The 21,491-nt window shown below is 40.6% G+C and overlaps 1 protein-coding gene across 1 annotated transcript in view; it reads right to left on the bottom strand.

Annotated features, from left to right (window-relative positions):
- NFX1 (nuclear transcription factor, X-box binding 1) overlaps nt 1-21,491 on the bottom strand; it is a 588,547-nt gene that overhangs the window by 280,881 nt on the left and 286,175 nt on the right. Inside the window, exons 4-5 of the mRNA XM_053714588.1 lie at nt 7,510-7,587; nt 6,864-6,969 (exon numbers count right to left, since the gene is read on the bottom strand). Coding sequence (XP_053570563.1) covers nt 6,864-6,969; nt 7,510-7,587 — 184 coding nt within the window. The remainder of the gene's footprint in view (nt 1-6,863; nt 6,970-7,509; nt 7,588-21,491) is intronic.

The raw sequence follows: 21,491 nt of genomic DNA, 5'->3' as shown, positions 1-21,491 counted from the left end.
CCACTCCTCACAGATACCTATGGATGGAGAAGAACAAAGTAAGCCTACTCTTTTTTTTTTATATGAGAGGGCAGCAACTTGTCAGGAAACACAGTGATGCCCACCCCACAAGTTCCTGACTGCTTAAAAGCTACCACAGCCCTACTGAAGAGACTAACGTGGAATACAGCTAAACCCAGTAGATAGGGAAGATCAGAGCAAGCAAGCCCTGGCTTCAAAACAAAACAAAAAATATCTTGATAGAATAATCTTATACAGGACACCTATAATATCACCTCCTCCTTGCACTGAAGGCAAAGAGAATGACTGGGGTTTGGGGGAAGGGAAGTGATACTCAACAGCTTTGCTGTGGTGCTCTTCGTCTCCTCCTGCTAGCCAGGAGTGATATTCCAAACAGTAATTGATGATCCTGTGGACTCACCGTGTCATAAGAAAGAAATGATGACGTTGTGGACTCACCATATCTTAGGAAAGAAAAGGGGGAGGAAAGTGGAGATAGGAATGCAGTAAATACTTACATAAAGATAGAACGAAACAGTGACACCTACCAGTAGAAAAGAAAAGTGCAGGCATAAATTTATTTTAACTGGCACTACTCCATTCTTTGTGAAGACATGCTGCATTTTCTGCGATGACGTAGCTAAACGCTACATCTCCGGCCTTGGGGCTTTCATGATTCAAATAGAAGATGCAAATTTTAAACAACTTTCCAACTTACTTATATTATCAAATTTTCTTTGTTTCCTTTTTATCCTTTGTTGAAAAGCAGAAAGCGAAGTTGAGGAGTGTGCACGTGTCTGCAGTACTATATGGCAGGAGTTTTGCAACAATGTTATACATTAGCAAGAGCACTAGATGGCAGCACTATTTCCTGTCTAGATATCTCTTTAACAAAGAATAACATAAGAGCAAAGCAAATGTAATGATAAAAGTAAATTGGAAACTTTTTTTAAAATTGTATTCTCTATCTGAATCACACACAAAAATGTTTGTGTTTTATGTCCTTTTAATAGCAGAGTGAATATATTCTTTAATTTCAGAAAAACCCTCATGGGAGCAGCCTTGATAAGGCAGAAACCCTTGAACACTCGTACTTACCAGATAATTTAATTTCCTTCTGTACAAGGAGAGTCCACAGCTGCATTCATTACTTGTGGGAAATACTGAACCTGGCCACTAGTAGAGGCAAAGACACACCAGCCAAAGGCTTAAATACCTCCCCCACTTCCCTCATTCCCCAGTCATTCTGCAGAGGGAACAAGGAACAGTAGGAGAAATATCAGGGTGAAAAAGGTGCCAGAAGAACAAGTTAAAATTTAGGGCCGCCCAATGCCTCCCTGTACACAAGAAAAGGAAATTATCTGGCAAGCATAATTTATGTAACCTTCTTAATACAGGGAGAGTCCACAGCTGCATTCATTACTTGTGGGAAAATTATACCCAAGCTACAGAGGACACTGAATACTAACGGGAGGGCAAAAAGAGAGGCAGCCCCTGTCTGAGGGCACCACAGCCTGCAAACCCTTTCTCCCAAAGGCTACTTCACCGAAGCAAAAAAAAACTCAATAAAATTTTGAAAGAAATGTAAGGAAGGCCAAATAGTCCACCCACCAAAAAGAACCCTAGAGGCCTCATCTTAGCGGCCCTAGAGGACGCCACCGCTTGAAAAGACTGAGCTGTAAACCTCCGAGAAGGCCAGCGGTCCGCTGAGTCATGACCCAAGTGGAAGATACGCCTCAACTAAAAAGATAAGGAAGACTAAGAGTCCCCGGACACTTACGTTTCTCAGATAGATAATAAACAGAGAAAATGGTCTATTCCTACATAGCCTGAAAATAGATCCTTAAGGCACGACTCCATATCAAGTAGAAAACGTTTCTTCGCGAAGAAGGAATAGGAGATAAAAATGTACCTAAAACTTCAGCTTAAAATGCGAAATGACACAACCTTAGGAGAAATTCTAATTAAGTCCACAGAACAGCCTATTATCGTAGAACACCCAAAAAGGAGGGACGCAATGCAAGGTCGGAACTCAGGGACTTCTGCTTGCAGAAGTAAGAAAAGACGTAGAAGGACTCTAAGATAACAACCTAGAGACAACATCATGCATAGGTACAAAGGTACCCCGATGCAAGACTATAAGAGTAAAGTCCAAACCCCAAGAAGGAGCATCCGAACTACACACCTGCCTGACCAGTCAAAGTTCTAGTAAAAAACTGTACGTCCAGAAACTTAACGAACCTCTGGAGCCGTACAAAAAAACGAAATCAGAGAGGGCCAAAACTGTCCTAACAGGGAACTTAGCTAAGATGCCCTTCTCCAGATCATCATGGAGGAAAGAACGAGTCCTGGCAGGCCCAATAGAGTGCCAGGACAAACCACGTACTTCCCAGCCGAAGGGGTCCTCCACACCTGAGATAGATGACAAAGGACCAGCTACGCGCTTTAAGGAGAGAACCATAACCTCTCAGAAAAACAGTTTTTTCAGCTAAGACTAAGAGACATCTCTCAACCCACTGCAGAGAACAAAGATTCGAGGAAAAAGAAAAAAAAAAGGCCTTGTTCCAGCAGATCCCTGCAACAAGGACAAACTTCATGGAGACCAAACCACAAAATTGGAAAACCACGATTTATGCGGCCTCAACGGAGCAGTCAGAATCACTGACGCCTACCCCTGCTAGATTCGAGCCACCACTCAAGGCAAGAGTGATATGGCAGAAAAAGGGAAAAAGGTAATGAACCTCCAAGGCACTGCTAATGTAAGCATTAGCTCTTCTTGAACAACGACCCATATTGGTTACACTGTAATAAAGACGGACGCCCAAAGATTCTCCTTCGGCTTCCCCTTCCAGTTGCAATTCAGATAATAAAAAGATATCTCTAGATAATATCCGTTCTAAAGAGGGTTACTGACGTCGAGCCACAGTGGGCCTCTGCCCACCACCAAACTCGAGATGCTACTCCCCAACGCTAAGGAGACTCTCAATCTCAGGAGGAGATCCAAGCCAGCAAAAGTAAGAGCGACTAGATCCCTACACTGGGAAGAACCCAGTAGACTAGAACCTTAGAGCAGAAAAGATTTCCCTGAAGATCCAAAATATCAATGGGAGGAAAACCTCCGGAGATCCTGACCCCTTTAGGCATGCCCTCACCAACCTGACGGGCTGCGACCAAAGTCTAAACTGCCCCTGGAGATAAGAAAAATGTCCCACAGGATAAGGAGGTCTTGAGAAAGACATGAGAGAACTATTCTCTCAACCAGTAGTCCATGAAAATCTGCAAAGACAGATTCAAAACATCTCCACTACACTGCCTCAACCTACACCGAACTTCGGATAAGATGAGACCTGGCAAAAGGGATGAAGTCCAAAACAGACCCCAAGATAAGTCATCACCCCCCAACACCGAGCTAGCGATGGACTGAAGCAGGTCTAAAAGGCATGACCTGAAGGGGCTAACCTTAAGGTAAAGTCTACCTGGCTAGGAAGGCTAAATTAATATCCAGGGATCCAACCTGGCGCTTCACCAGAGAAAACTCTGGCCTAGATCCATCTCTGAGGATCGATGAAGACCGAAAAAGTCCCTAAAAGTCTTCTATCAGACAATACTATGGTAAGTCAAACAGCATCGTCAAGCCACAGGAACTATCTGTTAATGTAATCAGGTCACTGTCCAATAAACCCCAGATCCCCAACAGAAAACTTAGGATCAGAATGAGATTACTGAGAGAGACAATCTAAAAGAAACGGATAATACCCCCAGAGGAAGAAAAAAGGAAAGATATCCTTCTCGACAGTGATCCTGCAGAGCTTCTAAACAAAACCCAGAAGAGAGAACTTATATTCTCCCCAAAAGGAAGAAGAAAATTAAGCTCTGCTTGAGTACCCTAGAATCCAAATAGGACGGGAGACCCCTCCCTAAAATGGACCCTGAACCAAACAGTGTAATGAAAATATTCTCACACTGCAAAGGTACTCCAAAAGAAAACTGAAAAAAACTTCCCTCTCTCTGCCGAGTCAAAATGAGAAAAACTGCCCAGAAAGGCAGGACGCGTAGCCTAGCTCTGGTCTCTAGGACCCCTGGAACCGATATGAACCAGAATCAAATGCCCATTCAAGATAGAACCTTAAACCTAAAAAAACTATCGTAACTGGATATAAAAGAAAATAGGCAAGCGCACAAAAAGTGATAGCCAAGAAGGAATGTGCAAGAAAAAAGGTCCTGCCTGTCCTACAACACAAACTCCCCTGTAGAGCTCTGAACTGGGATTCTAAATATAAAATATGTAGATGATAAAGGAATTGGAACTCCATCCTTCCTCACTTGTCTAATCAAGATCGCTATCTGATTTAGAGGACAGAGATTCGACGGATCAGTACTAGGAGTCTCTAACATCGTCAAAACTTCTCTCGAAAGCAAGCGCAGGCATGCCATTCTAAATCTAAATGCTAAATCCTCTTCAGTCAGAGGAATCAAATCAACAGACTCTAACCCTGGAGGTCCTACCTCTGAAGCCTCCGAGGGAACCGCATTCCCAGATGACTGATCAGATGCAATCGTCAATTTACACGACGGACCCTGGGCAGGAGTGCATGGATTAACCCTTCGCTTGCACGTAGCAGGAAGAGGCAAAATCGCTTAAGCCGTAGAGATGGCCATGCGGAACTGCGCAATAACCTCTGGTGGAAAAAAGGCCTCTTCAGGAGAAGGAGCAGCGGTACCCGGGGAAACTGCATGTGTAGGAACAGAAGATTCTAGGGAACACACCTCACGGAACAAGGAATCCTCAGAGGCGGACGGCTCAGTGATCTCTGACATCTCAACATTGGTTGATGAGAACACCCTGTTGCAGCATACAGAACATAATTGAGAGGGCTGGACTACCCGAGCCTCCTCACAATATACATAGGTATCAAATGCAGTATTAGAGGGATCACCCTCTATATTATCAGAATCCTCTATAATTCGTCTATAGATATAAAAAAAAAAACTGGCACCTTATACCCCCCAAATGGGTGGGGCACTCACCACCTCCTTTGACCCAGACAGAGAAAATTGCTCCTTGCTGCAGACACCTGGTCAGGAATAGGAAATAGGAAAAAAACAAAAAAACGTGACTATTCCCGGTCACCTGGTGCGTCATGCAGGACCGTCCCTGCTAAGGAAAAAGTGCACCAGCTTAAAAACTGTACAGCTCTCAAATATAATAAAAATAAATAACCTGTATGTTCCGTATCAGCCTATGAGCCCGAAAACTTCTGACACTTCTCTGCCAACCTCCTGTGACGGAAGGCAAAAAATGACTGGGGGATGAGGGAAGTGGGGGAGGTATTTAAGTCTTTGGCTGGGGTGTCTTTGCCTCCTCCTGGTGGCCAGGTTCAGTATTTCCCCACAAGTAATGAATGCAGCAGTGGACTCTCCCTGTATTAAGAAGGAAAGAAGGCAGTGCACCAAAACTCTGTTTAGGGTTAGAAATAAGGTCAGCACATAAGGTAAATAGATGAGCAGGGACACACACCTTAAAATCCTTAAAAAGCAAGTAGAAGCTGGTAACAGTTAAATTTTCAGAGGATCTCCCATCTAAAGGATCAGCTAATGGACCAGAGGGCTGAGCAGCACTAGTTTACTCCATAATAAAGAGGAGGAAATAGTTTAAGTATCAGAGATAGACAGTAGCAAATAAGCAGTAAGAAGCACACATTTAACTCCCAAAAGGGAAGAAATAACAGAAATGGCACAATGTAGAACTGAATAAACCCCAGAAAGGGAAAACAGTAACAGAGTAATAAAGTATTGCCAAATAAGCGCTGCAATAACTAGCAAAACAGAAAAGGTTACATAAGTAACACTGCAAAGAAAGGGTTAAATACATTTTTGCCCCAATTTGGGGGAAAAACTGATATGATCAGAGTATCTTACCACCTCCACTGGTCCTGAGAACGTCCCCCAAAACATTAAGATTATTACAGTTCCACAGGTACGGAGAGTATTAACACAAATGCATGCTAAAAAAGGCTAGTGTGCCTACGCTACCAATAAACGCCAAAGTCAAAAAACCTGCAGGAAATATAAGACTGTCAGGCAAAGAGACTGTAAATTAACTCCAGAAAGCGCTAAAGCCGGTGGGCTATGAATGCGCAAAGTACTGATATACCAACACCTTTGTCCACTGTGCTTTTCTCATCTGCAACAACATACTTGCCATAGACTAGGCAGTGCAACCACAATGTGAAGGATCTAAACAAGTAACAACATTCTACAACCTAGGGGATTGGTGGATAAATCCACATTTCACCTGGGAGGCCTGTGACACTTCCCACTGAGAAAATATATTTTACTGCCTGGCTGTACTTGTCTACCCCTCTGACAGGGCACTGTGAGGATGAATTGGGTCTCATATCAGTTAGAGAACCCCTTTCAACAACAAGTAGATAAGCACTTCAACTTTCACCTCACTCCATCAAAGAGATAACATACATGACAGGGTAAGTGGGAGATATTTAAAGCCCTGGAATGTTGAGGTGTATTTTGCCTCCACTAGTGGCCAGGAGGGAAATTTCCCACGCGTGATGACTCATGAACTCTCACCATCTGATGAAAGAAATAAATGAGTAACGTTAAATAAGTCATTTTATTTTATAGGGTTGGGCAAAAACTGACAATATAATGCAATGGTCCACAGCACTACAAAATTGTGGCTTCTATACTAAAGGAAAAATTTCAGTTTACATTCATTTTTACAGATGATAAAAAAAAATGGTTATTCTACTTTCTAGCTTTGTGAATTATGGCAAATCAACAGGTGGGACTGGTAGATTTGATTCTGTCATATGCCCAATATGCACAAATAAAAAGGAACTTACATGTTGCAGGTGTGTGGACAGTCGAAGCCTGAGCGTTTCTTGCCACAAAGCTCTCCGCAACTGTGAGGAATTTCATTCCTGTTCCATTCAGGGTGGTTCACTTTGCCTTAAAATCAAAGATGAATGGTTATTTCCTGCCATATCATTCTATCATTTACCAATTCATGCATCAGGCACCAAAAAAGAGATTCTCTAAAAATTTTAACAATGCAGAGAAATGAATTTATTCCAAGCGCCTTGTCTGGTATACAGTGTTAATTCTGCATTTGGTAATACATTATGTCAAGCATTTATGAGAGAGCTGTCAAGTTGTTATGTAGAGCATCTCAGAAGGTATTATAAAATTATTAAACTGTGAAGCCACAGATCAAAATTCCCTCTGCCATGCATGCAATACAGAAGTAATCCTATCCTCTAGTATAAACTATTTTAGGCAGAATGAATGCAAAAAAGAAAGGTAACATATTAAAATAAAATGTTTATCTATTTCTTTTTAACATATTTCAAACTATTTTACTATGCTAGTGTCTATTTGATGATGCTATTAGTCTATTTGATGATATTAACATAAGCAGCGAGATAAAAAAAAAATATATATTTATAAAAACGATTAGATGACATGAGAAGAGTTGCATACAGTACCTACCACAAAAGCAGGTGTAGATACTAGGAACTCGAGGTGAGACATTTTGACACGCAGGACATCTCCAACCACTATTTCCATCTGTAGGACCATAAATGTATTTTATTATACCAATAGGGAACAGTTTTGTGAATCTACTGTCACTATGCTTTCTTACAATAATCATATTTACATTTAAAAATGACTTTTACACAATAGAATTATTTATGCAACTCTTTTTGATCTTCAAGATAGCAGTCATTTACTTAAAAGTGGCAAAAACAGACAAAACTACAACTATGCAGGGATGAGTTTCTATATGTGGGTGGAACAAGCTTTGCCGCAATGGAGACGCTCGAGGCCTGGGAGAGAGCTGCTATCCATGCTACCTTACATCAACAGGAAATAGCCCTCCCGGGAAAATCTCCATCTGACATCAGCTGGTTTTGGAAGCCCTGACAAAGCTGTTAGTTTGGCCTAGTCAATTGGGCTATTGCTCATCGTAAAGATTCAGTTGGCGGAAGCAGCTTCTTGCATTGTACAGCAAAGCAACAATAGTTTTGAGTTGAGGTCTTGAGGGTTGAGCTCTGTGGCTGTGTAAACGTCTCTTCTTTAAAAAAATCTCCAATGAACCCTTTTTGGACCTTGAGTGACATGGGAGCGGCTATACAACATGACCCTTCACCACTGGCCTCCGGGATAGGAGAGAAATATAACAGTGCCTCTCTTGAAGTTTGCAAAATGGCTAAGACCCCACCATCCCTCAAGAAAAAATTATAAGACTGGATGCTCAGTCTCTGTGCCAGATCACTGTTTGATTGCCACGTTCTATATCTGCTTGGACGACCAAGTTTATTTTCAAAGAAGAAGAGTACAGTCAGCAGCTTCTCTTTGCATCTATCTGACCCAGATAAGTGCATTTCTGTTTTCCTTGAACAGAAGATACTTTTAATTTACTATAAATGACCACTGCATTATTAAAAAAAATGGGGGGGGGGGACAAAATGAATGCTTACCTGATAAATTTATTAATTTCCGGATATGGCGAATCCACGATGTCCTCAATAACTGTTGGGAATATCACTCCTGGCCAGCAGGAGGAGGCAAAGAGCACCACAGCTAAGCTGTTAAGTATCACTCCCCTTCCCACAAACCGGTGTCATTCGACCAAAGGGAAATGGAGAAAAGGAGTAACACAAGGTGTAGAGTTGCCTGAGGTTCAGTCAAAAAAAGTAAATTTATGCTTACCTGATAAATTGATTTCTTCTATGATACGACAAGTCCACGGATTCATCCTTTACTTGTGGGATATTATCCTCCTGCTAACAGGAAGTGGCAAAGAGCACCACAGCAGAGCTGTCTATATAGCTCCTCCCTTGACTTCACCCCCCAGTCATTCGACCGAAGGTATAGGAAAAAAAAGGAGAAACTAAAAGGTGCAGCAGTGACGGAAGTTTTAAATAAAAAAAAATAATCTGTCTTAAATTGACAGGGCGGGCCGTGTACTCGTAGTATCATAGAAGAAATTAATTTATCAGGTAAGCATAAATTTACTTTTCTTCTATAAGATACGACGAGTCCACGGATTCATCCTTTACTTGTGGGATACAATACCAAAGCTACAGGACACAGATGAACGGAAGGGACAAGACAGATGCCTAAACAGAAAGCACCACTGCTTGAAGAACTTTTCTCCCAAAAATAGCCTCCAAAGAAGCAAAAGTATCAAATTTGTAAAATTTGGAAAATGCATAAAGAGAAGACCAAGTCGCAGCCTTACAAATCTGTTCAACAGAAGCATCATTTTTAAAAGCCCATGTGGAAGCCACCGCTCTAGTAGAGTGAGCTGTAATCCTTTCAGGAGGCTGCTGTCCAGCAGTCTCGTATGCCAAACGGATGATGCTTTTTAGCCAAAAAGAAAGAGGTAGCCGTAGCCTTTTGACCTCTACGTCTACCAGAATAGACAACAAACAGAGAAGATGTTTGACGGAAATCTTTGGTCGCTTGCAAGTAAAACTTCAAAGCACGAACCACGTCCAAGTTGTGTAATAGACGCTCCTTCTCCCAAAGAAACAAACAAACAAGGAAGGAAGAAGACAGGCGAAAATCCTTAGTCACCTGCAAATAGAATTTAAGAGCACTTTACAAACGTTCCTTAGGAGAAGAAGGGTTAGGACACAGAGAAGGAACAACAATTTCCTGATTAATATTCTTATTAGTAACAACCTTAGGAAGGAATCCTGGTTTGGTATGCAAAACCACCTTATCAGAATGAAATATAAGATAAGGCGAGTCACATTGTAATGCAGATATCTCCGAAACTCTTCGAGCAGAAGAGATAGCAACTAAAAACAGAACTTTCCAAGATAGAAGTTTAATATCTATGGAATGCATAGGTTCAAACGGAACCCCTTGAAGAACATTAAGAACTAAATTCAAACTCCAAGGCGGAGCAACAGGTTTAAACACAGGCTAAATTCTAACCAAAGCCTGACAAAACGACTGAACGTCTGGGACATCTGCCAGACGCTTGTGCAGTAAGATTGACAAAGCAGAAAACTGTCCCTTTAAGGAACTAGCTGACAACCCCTTCTCCAATCCTTCTTGGAGAAAGGACAAAATCCTAGGAATCCTGATCTTACTCCATGAGTAGCCTTTGGACTCGCACCAATAAAGATATTTACGCCATATCTTATGGTAAATTTTCCTAGTGACAGGCTTTCGAGCCTGAATCAAAGTATCAATGACCGACTCAGAGAATCCACGCTTAGATAAAATCAAGCGTTCAATCTCCAGGCAGTCAGTTGCAGAGAAATAAGATTTGGATGTTGGAACGGACCCTGAATGAGAAGGTCCTGTGTCTCAGTGGCAATTTCCCCGGTGGCAGAGATGACATCTCCACCAGGTCTGCATATAAAGTCCTGCGTTGCCACGCAGGCGCTATCAAGATTACCAAAGCCCTCTCCTGTTTGATTCTGGCAATCAGACGAGGAAGAAGAGGAAAAGGCGGAAACACATAAGCCAGGTTGAACGACCAAGGTACTGCTAGAGCATCTATCAGTACTGCTTGAGGATCCCTTGTTCTGGACCCATAACAAGGAAGTTTGGCATTCTGACCAGATGCCATCAGATCCAATTCCGGTGTGCCCCATTGATGAATCAATTGTGCAAACACCTCCGGATGGAGCTCCCACTCCCCCGGATGAAAAGTTTCCAATAACCAAAGTAATCAACACCTCTTTTAACAAGGAACGAATATACTCCATCTTAAAGAGATAAGTAGATTTGTCAGTGTCAATATCTGAGGTAGGATCTTCTGAATCAGATAGATCCTCATCAGAGAAGGATAAATAAGTATGTTGCCGGTCATTTGAAATATCATCAACTTTATGAGAAGTTTTAAAAGACCTTTTACGTTTATTAGAAGGTGGAATGGCAGCCAAAGCCTTCTGAATAGAATCAGAAATAAATTCTTTTAAATTTACAGGTATATCTTGTGCATTAGATGTTGAGGGAACAGCAACAGGTAATGAACTACTACTGATGGATACATTCTCTGCATGTAAAAGTTTATCATGACAAATATTACAAACCACAGCTGGAGGTATAACCTCCACAAGTTTACAACAAATGCACTTAGCTTTGGTAGAACTGTTATCAGGCAGCATAATTCCAACAGTGATTTCTGAGACAGGATCAGATTGAGACATCTTGCAAATGTAAGAAAAAAAACAACATATAAAGCAAAATTATCAATGTCCTTATATGGCAGTTTCAGGAATGGGAAAAAATGCAAACAGCATAGCCCTCTGACATAGAAAAAAGGCAAGAGGCAAATAGGAATGGGTTCTTAAATAATGAAAATATTTGGCGCCAAGTATGACGCACAACAAACAGAAAAATATTTTTTGGCGCCAAAAACGTCCGGAAACGACACCCTTGCGTCATAGATGACGCAACCTTGTGAAGGACTCGCCATCACCTAAGACGCCGGAAATGACGAATTTGCTTCAACGAAAGTAACTTCATGCCAAAAAATTCTTCCCCGCGAATTTAAAAGACAGCCATTTTGAAAAAGAGACTATACCCCAGGTAAGAAATACATTTTCATAAAAAAAGCATTTCCCAGGTATGAAACTGACAGTCTGAAAAACATAATTTATGTAAGAACTTACCTGATAAATTCATTTCTTTCATATTAGCAAGAGTCCATGAGCTAGTGACGTATGGGATATACATTCCTACCAGGAGGGGCAAAGTTTCCCAAACCTTAAAATGCCTATAAATACACCCCTCACCACACCCACAATTCAGTTTAACGAATAGCCAAGAAGTGGGGTGATAAGAAAGGAGCGAAAGCATCAAAAATAAGGAATTGGAATAATTGTACTTTATACAAAAAAATCATAACCACCACAAAAAGGGTGGGCCTCATGGACTCTTACTAAGATGAAAGAAATGAATTTATCAGGTAAGTTCTTACATAAATTATGTTTTCTTTCATGTAATTAGCAAGAGTCCATGAGCTAGTGACGTATGGGATAGCAGATACCCAAGATGTGGAACTTCCACGCAAGAGTCACTAGAGAGGGAGGGATAAAATAAAGACAGCCAATTCCGCTGAAAAAACAATCCACTACCCAAATCAAAAGTTTCAATTTTTATAATAAAAAAAACTGAAATATAAGCAGAAGAATCAAACTGAAACAGCTGCCTGAAGTACTATTCTACCAAAAACTGCTTCTGAAGAAGAGAAAACATCAAAATGGTAGAATTTTGTAAAAGTATGCAAAGAAGACCAAGTCATTGCTTTGCAAATCTGATCAACAGAAGTTTCATTCTTAAAAGTCCAGGAAGTAGAAACTGACCTAGTAGAATGAGCCGTAATCCTCAGAGGCGGGGATTAACCCGACTCCAAATAAGCATGATGAATCAAAAGCTTTAACCAAGATGCCAAAGAAAAGGCAGAAGCCTTCTGACCTTTCCTAAAACCAGAAAAGATAACAAATAGACTAGAAGTCTGTCTGAAAGGATTAGGACACAAGGAAGGGACAATAATTCCTCTACTAATGTTGTTAGAATTCACAACTTTAGGTAAAAATTGAAATGAGGACAGCAAAAACCACCTTATCCTGATGAAAAATCAGAAAAAGGAGATTCACAAGAAAGAACAGATCATTCAAAAAACTGTTCTAGCTGAAGAGATGACAAAAAAGAACAATACTTTCCATGAAAGTAATTAATGTCTAAAGAAAGCATATGCTCAAACAGAAGAGCCTGTAAAGCCTTCAGAACCAAAATAAGACTCCAAGGAGGAGAAATTGGCTTAAATGACAGGCTTGATACGAACCAAAGCCTGAACAAAACAATGAATATCAGAAAGATTTAGCAATTCTTACTGTGAAACAACACAGAAAAAGCAGAGATTTGTCCTTTCAAGGAACATGCAGACAAAACCTTATGAAGAAACTATAAAATCCTAGGAATTCAAAAAGAATGCCTAGAGAATACATAAGAAGAGCATCATGAGATGTAAATCTTCCAAACTCGATAATAAATCCTACTAGACACAGATTTACGAGCCTGCAACATAGTATTAATCACTGAGTCAGAGAAACTTCTATGACTAAGTACCAAGCGTTACATTTTCATACCATCAAATTAATAATTAGAATTCCTGATGAAAACACAGAATTTATGTTTACCTGATAAATTTCTTTCTCCTACGGTGTGTCCGGTCCACGGCTTCATCCTTACTTGTGGGAAAATTCTCTTCCCCTACAGGAAATGGCAAAGGGAGCACACAGCAAAAGCTGTCCATATAGTCCCCCCTCTGGCTCCGCCCCCCAGTCATTCGACCGACGGTTAGGAGAAAAAGGAGAAACCATAGGGTGCTGTGGTGACTCTAGTGTACAGAAATAAAAAATTTTCAACCTGACTAAAAAGCCAGGGCGGGCCGTGGACCGGACACACCGTAGGAGAAAGAAATTTATCGGGTAAACATAAATTCTGTTTTCTCCTACATTGGTGTGTCCGGTCCACGGCTTCATCCTTACTTGTGGGAACCAATACCAAAGCTTTAGGACATGGATGAAGGGAGGGAACAAGTCAGGTTACCTAAATGGAAGGCACCACAGCTTGCAAAACCTTTCTCCCAAAAATAGCCTCCGAAGAAGCATAAGTATCGAATTTGTAAAATTTGGCAAAAGTATGCAGAGAAGACCAAGTCGCTGCCTTACAGATCTGATCAACAGAAGCCTCGTTCTTGAAGGCCCATGTGGAAGCCACAGCTCTAGTAGAGTGAGCTGTAATTCGTTCAGGAGGCTGCCGTCCGGCAGTCTCATAAGCCAATCGGATGATGCTTTTCAGCCAAAAGGAAAGAGAGGTAGCTGTAGCTTTCTGCCCTCTCCTCTTACCAGAATAAACGACAAACAAGGATGATGTCTGTCTGAAATCCTTTGTTGCTTCTAAATAGAATTTTAAAGCACGGACCACATCTAAGTTGTGTAACAAACGTTCCTTCTTTGAAACTGGATTCGGACACAGAGAAGGAACAACTATTTCCTGGTTAATATTCCTGTTGGAAACCACTTTTGGAAGAAAACCAGGTGTGGTACGTAAAACAACCTTATCTGTATGGAATACCAGATAGGGTGAAGAACACTGCAAAGCAGACAATTCAGAAACTCTTCTAGCAGAAGAAATAGCAACCAAAAACAGAACTTTCCAAGATAGTAACTTAATATCTATGGAATGTAAAGGTTCAAACGGAACCCCTTGAAGAACTGAAAGAACTAAGTTTAGACTCCATGGAGGAGTCATGGGTCTGTAGACAGGCTTGATTCTGACTAAGGCCTGTACAAACGCCTGTACATCTGGCACTGCTGCTAGACGTTTGTGCAACAAAACAGACTGAGCAGATATCTGTCCTTTAAGAGAACTCGCTCACAACCCTTTATCCAAACCCTCTTGGAGAAAGGAAAGTATCCTAGGAATTTTAATTTTACTCCAAGAGAATCCCTTGGATTCGCACCAACAGATATATTTTTTCCATATCTTATGGTAAATTTTCCTAGTCACAGGTTTTCTGGCTTGGACCAGAGTATCTATAACTGAATCTGAAAATCCACGCTTAGATATAATCAAGCGTTCAATTTCCAAGCAGTCAGTTGCAGAGAGACTAGATTTGGATGTTCGAATGGACCTTGTACTAGAAGATCCTGTCTCAAAGGTAGCTTCCATGGTGGAGCCGATGACATATTCACCAGGTCTGCATACCAAGTCCTGCGTGGCCACGCAGGAGCTATCAGAATCACCAAGGCCTTCTCCTGTTTGATCCTGGCTACAAGCCTGGGAAGGAGAGGGAACGGTGGAAACACATAAGCTAGGTTGAACGACCAAGGTGCCACCAATGCATCCACTAGTGTCGCCCTGGGATCCCTGGATCTGGACCCGTAGCGAGGAACCTTGGAGTTCTGACGGGACGCCATCAGATCCATGTCTGGAATGCCCCATAGTCGAGTTAACTGGGCAAAGACCTCCGGGTGGAGTTCCCACTCCCCCGGATGGAAAGTCTGATGACTCAAAAAATCCGCCTCCCAGTTGTCTACTCCTGGGATGTGAATTGCAGATAGGTGGCAGGAGTGATCCTCCGCCCATTTGATGATCTTGGATACCTCTCTCATCACCAAGGAACTCTTTGTTCCCCCCTGATGATTGATGTACGCTACAGTCGTCATGTTGTCCGACTGAAATCTTATGAATCTGGCCTTCGCTAGTTGAGGCCAAGCCAGGAGCGCATTGAATATCACTCTCAGTTCCAAAATGTTTATCGGGAGAAGAGACTCTTCCCGAGACCATAGACCCTGAGCTTTCAGGGAGTCCCAGACCGCGCCCCAGCCTAAGAGACTGGCGTCGGTCGTGACAATGACCCACTCTGGCCTGCGGAAACTCATTCCCTGAGACAGGTGATCTTGAATCAACCACCAGCGGAGTGAGTCTCTGGTTAACTGGTCTACTTGAATCTGGGGAGACAAGTCTGCATAATCCCCATTCCATTGTTTGAGCATGCACAGTTGTAATGGTCTTAGATGAATTCGAGCAAAAGGAACCACGTCCATTGCTGCAACCATTAATCCTATTACCTCCATGCACTGAGCTATTAAAGGCTGAGGAATAGATTGAAGAACTTGCCAAGCGTTTAGAAGCTTTAACTTTTTGACCTCTGTCAGAAAAATCTTCATTTCTACAGAATCTATTATTGTTCCTAGAAAAGGAACCTTTGTGGACGGGGACAGGGAACTCTTTTCTACAAAGAAAGGGGAGGTCTTGTAAGGGCGCTAATAGCTGAAGATACTTATGTGAAATTATTAATATTATCTGTGTTAAATATTCGTAATAAAATGAAATCAAATGGGAACAGTATCTAAAAAACAAGTGATTTATTTGGTTACAATATGATTTGAAAAAAATATAGAGACGTCTCTAGTACAATTCAATTAAAAACAATAATGAAATTTAGCATAAAAAATGATAAAAAGTGGTACTCATTAGTACTTCATGAGAAATTTAGATTACTGTTCAATAGTATAGTCACAAAGAAAATTCTATTGGGGTGTGACTAAACAGTTAGCCAAGATTTCTCGTGAGTTATTAAGTTTGTATACAGTTATACATAAAATGATATTTAAAATACCAATATCGGCTTGATAAAACTTCTGCAAAGGCTATATATAGCACAAAAAAAAATTGAGCTTAAAGAGGAGCTGTGCATAGGAGGAAAATTATATAGAGTTATGCTCTAGCTCGGATTAGATCAATCCTTATATCTGTATTCTCAGCGAACTAATTGACATGTCCATATATATGAACCAAGAGCAATGTCCAGTAATATTATACTGCTGGTAGTTTAGGATTACAGTTCGCAATCTATCATGCAGATGGTACCTTATAGTAAGCTTGAATAGCAGCAGGGAATCCTGTGCGTCCTGCGGCTCAGTTCTTCTGACAGTGTCCTCGTGTTGTTGGCGTCTGACGTCACACCCGATGTGCGGGGGCTTGTCTTGCGTCTGCCAATCACTGCTTAGACAGTTGTGAGTATCCGAAATGCCTTTTTACGTCCGATATTGTGTATTCACAATTCTTCTTGTATCTGATACCTGTACTTATTTAGGCACCGATCAGCAAAGAAGTATCCGTTAAGAGTAAATTCACCTGCACTTAGTGCTGTTAGCACGCAGGTTCTGATGAGATTTCTCCTTAGTGTCCTTTGTTGACCGTCAACCCGGGTTGGTTCAAACAGTTGATAGGATAGTGGAGTCAAAAAAACAGTCTATAGCTTCTACGCGTTTCACTCCCTCCAGGAGCTTTATCAAGAATGATTTGGACTGTTAGACTCCTCTCTTTAATAGGTGTATCCTGAATCCCATTGGTTCACGGTAATCCCATAGTTAAGGTGGTATACTTTCTTTGCACTTGCTCCTAATACATTGCTCCATTCTATTGTTGATCATGGATCAGCTAATCATATATACCAAACATATTTAAGATCCTGAAAGAGCCATAAACCATTTTTCTATAATACCGATAAAAGAAATATAGTTAAAATAGACCAAATGTCTTTAAATTGAATCTGATTGCCTAAAGGGTACAGGTTGTGGGGAAATTAGATTAATTATGTTTGTCATGCATAAAAATTATATATATATATATATTCCCTAATCGAGAAGAAATGGTGAGATGTCCAGTTCTGAATTTAGACCTTTGGGGAATAGGGTGTCAAATTTAAAGATATACTCTGCCTCTTTTAGAAGCAGTTTTTTCTGTATGTCCCCACCTCTCCAGTGTTTTTCTACTTTGTATATACCCCAATAAGATAGATCTTTTGTATTGCCCTTATGCATGGTTTTGAAATGTTTATACAGATGTGTGTCCTCTATTCCATTCTCTATATTATTGAGATGTTCCCTGATTCTATCTCTCAGAGTTCTCTTAGTTTCTCCAAAATAAAAAAGGTTGCAGGTGCATTTTAAGACATAAATAATTCCTTTATGTGAGCATCTTATGAGTTCTTTAATTCGTATGGTGCTATTTGGACCTATCTGAATCATGTTGGATTTTTTGCTGTGCTTACATGACTTACATGTGTGACATGGAAAGAAACCTGTTAGCTTCTGTCCATGAAGATCTTTTTGTACTAATTTATTATTTTTTTTTTTTTTTTAGTTCACTAGGTGCAAGGGCTGATTTTAAATTACTTGCTTTTTTGAAAACAAAACTGGGGTTGTCTGTTACTTTTTCTCCCAAAATGTTATCTTCCTTAATGAGATGCCAGTGTTTTTTTATAATTTTTTTCACCACATTATGGTCAACGTGGTAATCAGTTATGAAAGGAATTTTTATTACATTTTCGTCTGTTTTTGTTTTTTCTTTGTATATTAGCAATGATTCTCTATTGGTATTTTTTGCCCTTTCTAATGCTTTTTTGGTATGCATTGTGTTATAGCCTCTTGAGTTAAATCTTTCAATTAGTATTCCTACCTGGTCTTCAAAATCTGCCAACCTAGAGCAGTTTTTTCGGACTCTTAGACACTGTCCTAATGGTATGTTGTCTTTCCAGGCATCCAGGTGACAACTTTTGGCATGCAGATAATTGTTACAATCAACTTGTTTGAAATATGTTTTTGTCTCTAACTTGTTGCCCAGTGCCATAATTTCCAAATCCAGGAAAGTGATTGTCTCTTTGCTATGGTTGTGTGTAAAATGCAAACCTAGATTATTTTGATTCATTTTTTCAAACATTTGGATTAGATCGGTTTCTTGCCCTTTCCAAATTATTATAAGGTCATCAATGTACCTCTTGTAGAGTACAAGGTTTGCACCATAGCCGCCGGGTCCGAAGAAATTTTCTTCCCATAGACCCATAAAAAGATTGGCGTAGCTAGGTGCAAACCTTGTACCCATGGCAGTTCCTTCTATTTGGAGATAAAACTTGTTATTAAAGGAGAAATAATTGTTCTCTAGAATGAATTTAATGCTACTTAAAATGAATTCCTTATGTATTTCTGGCATGTCTGTGTCTTTTGTTAGATAGTGGTTGATTGCCTCCATACCTTTTTTGTGGTCTATCACTGTGTACAGTGATGTGACGTCACAGGTGGCTAAATACATATCATCTTCCCATTGGAAAGTATTTAAGATGTTAAGTACTTGGGTAGAGTCCCTCAAATAGGAACCTAAGTTTGTTACATATTTTTGCAGATAGCCATCTACATATCTAGAAAGATTGGAGGAGATAGAGTCAATCCCTGATATGATGGGCCTACCAGGGGGATCAGTTAGGCTCTTATGAATTTTTGGTAGAAAGTAAAAGATCGGTATTCGTGGATTTTGAGGGGTTAGAAATTGGAATTCTTTTTCATTTAATATACCTGATCTTTTACCTTCTACCAACAATTTATTCAGTGTTTGTACATATTTATTTGTGGGATTGAGATCCAATTCTTTATATGTTGTAGTATTATCTAAGATTCTATGGGCTTCAATGAGATATTTTGTGGTGTCCATCACGACTATACCACCACCCTTATCTGCAGATTTTACCGTGAACCAATGGGATTCAGGATACACCTATTAAAGAGAGGAGTCTAACAGTCCAAATCATTCTTGATAAAGCTCCTGGAGGGAGTGAAACGCGTAGAAGCTATAGACTGTTTTTTTGACTCCACTATCCTATCAACTGTTTGAACCAACCCGGGTTGACTGTCAACAAAGGACACTAAGGAGAAATCTCATCGGAACCTGCGTGCTAACAGCCCTAAGTGCAGGTGAATTTACTCTTAACGGATACTTCTTTGCTGATCGGTGCCTAAATAAGTACAGGTATCAGATACAAGAAGAATTGTGAATACACAATATCGGACGTAAAAAGGCATTTCGGATACTCACAACTGTCTAAGCAGTGATTGGCAGACGCAAGACAAGCCCCCGCACATCGGGTGTGACGTCAGACGCCAACAACACGAGGACACTGTCAGAAGAACTGAGCCGCAGGACGCACAGGATTCCCTGCTGCTATTCAAGCTTACTATAAGGTACCATCTGCATGATAGATTGCGAACTGTAATCCTAAACTACTAGCAGTATAATATTACTGGACATTGCTCTTGGTTCATATATATGGACATGTCAATTAGTTCGCTGAGAATACAGATATAAGGATTGATCTAATCCGAGCTAGAGCATAACTCTATATAATTTTCCTCCTATGCACAGCTCCTCTTTAAGCTCAATTTTTTTTTGTGCTATATATAGCCTTTGCAGAAGTTTTATCAAGCCGATATTGGTATTTTAAATATCATTTTATGTATAACTGTATACAAACTTAATAACTCACGAGAAATCTTGGCTAACTGTTTAGTCACACCCCAATAGAATTTTCTTTGTGACTATACTATTGAACAGTAATCTAAATTTCTCATGAAGTACTAATGAGTACCACTTTTTATCATTTTTTATGCTAAATTTCATTATTGTTTTTAATTGAATTGTACTAGAGACGTCTCTATATTTTTTTCAAATCATATTGTAACCAAATAAATCACTTGTTTTTTAGATACTGTTCCCATTTGATTTCATTTTATTACGAATATTTAACACAGATAATATTAATAATTTCACATAAGTATCTTCAGCTATTAGCGCCCTTACAAGACCTCCCCTTTCTTTCACTATACACTATTTTTAGATTGAAGGATCTAAAAAACACTGTAAGCGGTTTGATACTCTATATACCAGCGCACTATTCTCCCACATTTTTTCACACAACTCTTTTCTACGTTCACCTTCCACCCGTGAGACCTGAGAAAGGCTAAAACAATGTCTGTATGAGCCTTTGCTTTGGAAAGGGACGACGCTTGGATTAGAATGTCGTCTAGGTAAGGTGCTACAGAAATGCCCCTCGGCCTTAGAACCGCTAGAAGGGACCCTAGCACCTTTGTGAAAATTCTGGGAGCAGTGGCTAAACCGAATGGAAGAGCCACGAACTGGTAATGTTTGTCCAGAAAGGCGAACCTTAGGAACTGATGGTGATCTTTGTGGATAGAAATATGCAGGTACGCATCCTTTAAGTCCACGGTAGTCATATATTGACCTTCCTGGATTGTTAGTAAGATCGTTCCGAATGGTTTCCATCTTGAATGATGGAACTCTGAGGAATTTGTTTAGAATTTTTAAGTCCAGAATTGGCCTGAAAGTTCCCTCTTTTTTGGGAACTAAAAACAGGTTTGAGTAAAAACCCAGACCTTGTTCCGCTGTTGGAACTGGGTTTATCACTCCCATTTTTAATAGGTCTCCTACGCAATGTAAGAATGCCTGTCTCTTTATCTGGTCTGAAGATAAGCGAGACATGTGGAACCTTCCCCTTGGAGAAGTTCCTTGAACTCTAGAAGATACCACTGAGAGACTATTTCTAGTGCCCAGGGATCCGGAACATCTCTTGCCCAGGTCTGAGCAAAGAGAGAAAGTCTGCCCCCTACTAGATCCGGTCCCGGATCGGGGGCTACACTTTCATGCTGTCTTGGTAGCAGCAGCAGGCTTGGCCTGTTTACCCTTGTTCCAGCCTTGCAATGGTTTCCATGCTGATTTAGGCTGGGAAGCGTTACCCTCTTGTCTAGAGGCTGCAGAGTTAGAAGCCGGTCCGTTACTGAAATTGCGAAAGGAACGAAAATTAGACTTGTTCTTAGCCTTGAAAGGCCTGTCCTGTGGGAGGGCATGGCCCTTTCCCCCAGTGATGTCAGAAATAATCTCCTTCAATTCTGGCACGAAAAGGGTCTTACCCTTGAAAGGAATATTAAGTAATTTTGTTTTGGACGACACATCCGCCGACCAAGATTTTAGCCAAAGCGCCCTGCGCGCCACTATTGCAAAACCTGAGTTTTTCGCCGCTAATTTTGCTAATTGAAAAGCGGCATCCAAAATAAAGGAATTAGCCAACTTTAGTGCGTGAA

Source organism: Bombina bombina, chromosome 5 (genome assembly GCF_027579735.1).
Source record: "Bombina bombina isolate aBomBom1 chromosome 5, aBomBom1.pri, whole genome shotgun sequence".
In the NCBI taxonomy this organism is placed as follows: Eukaryota; Metazoa; Chordata; class Amphibia; order Anura; family Bombinatoridae; genus Bombina; species Bombina bombina.
Note: the sequence above shows the minus strand (reverse complement) of the source record. Positions and strands in the feature narration are given on the sequence as shown.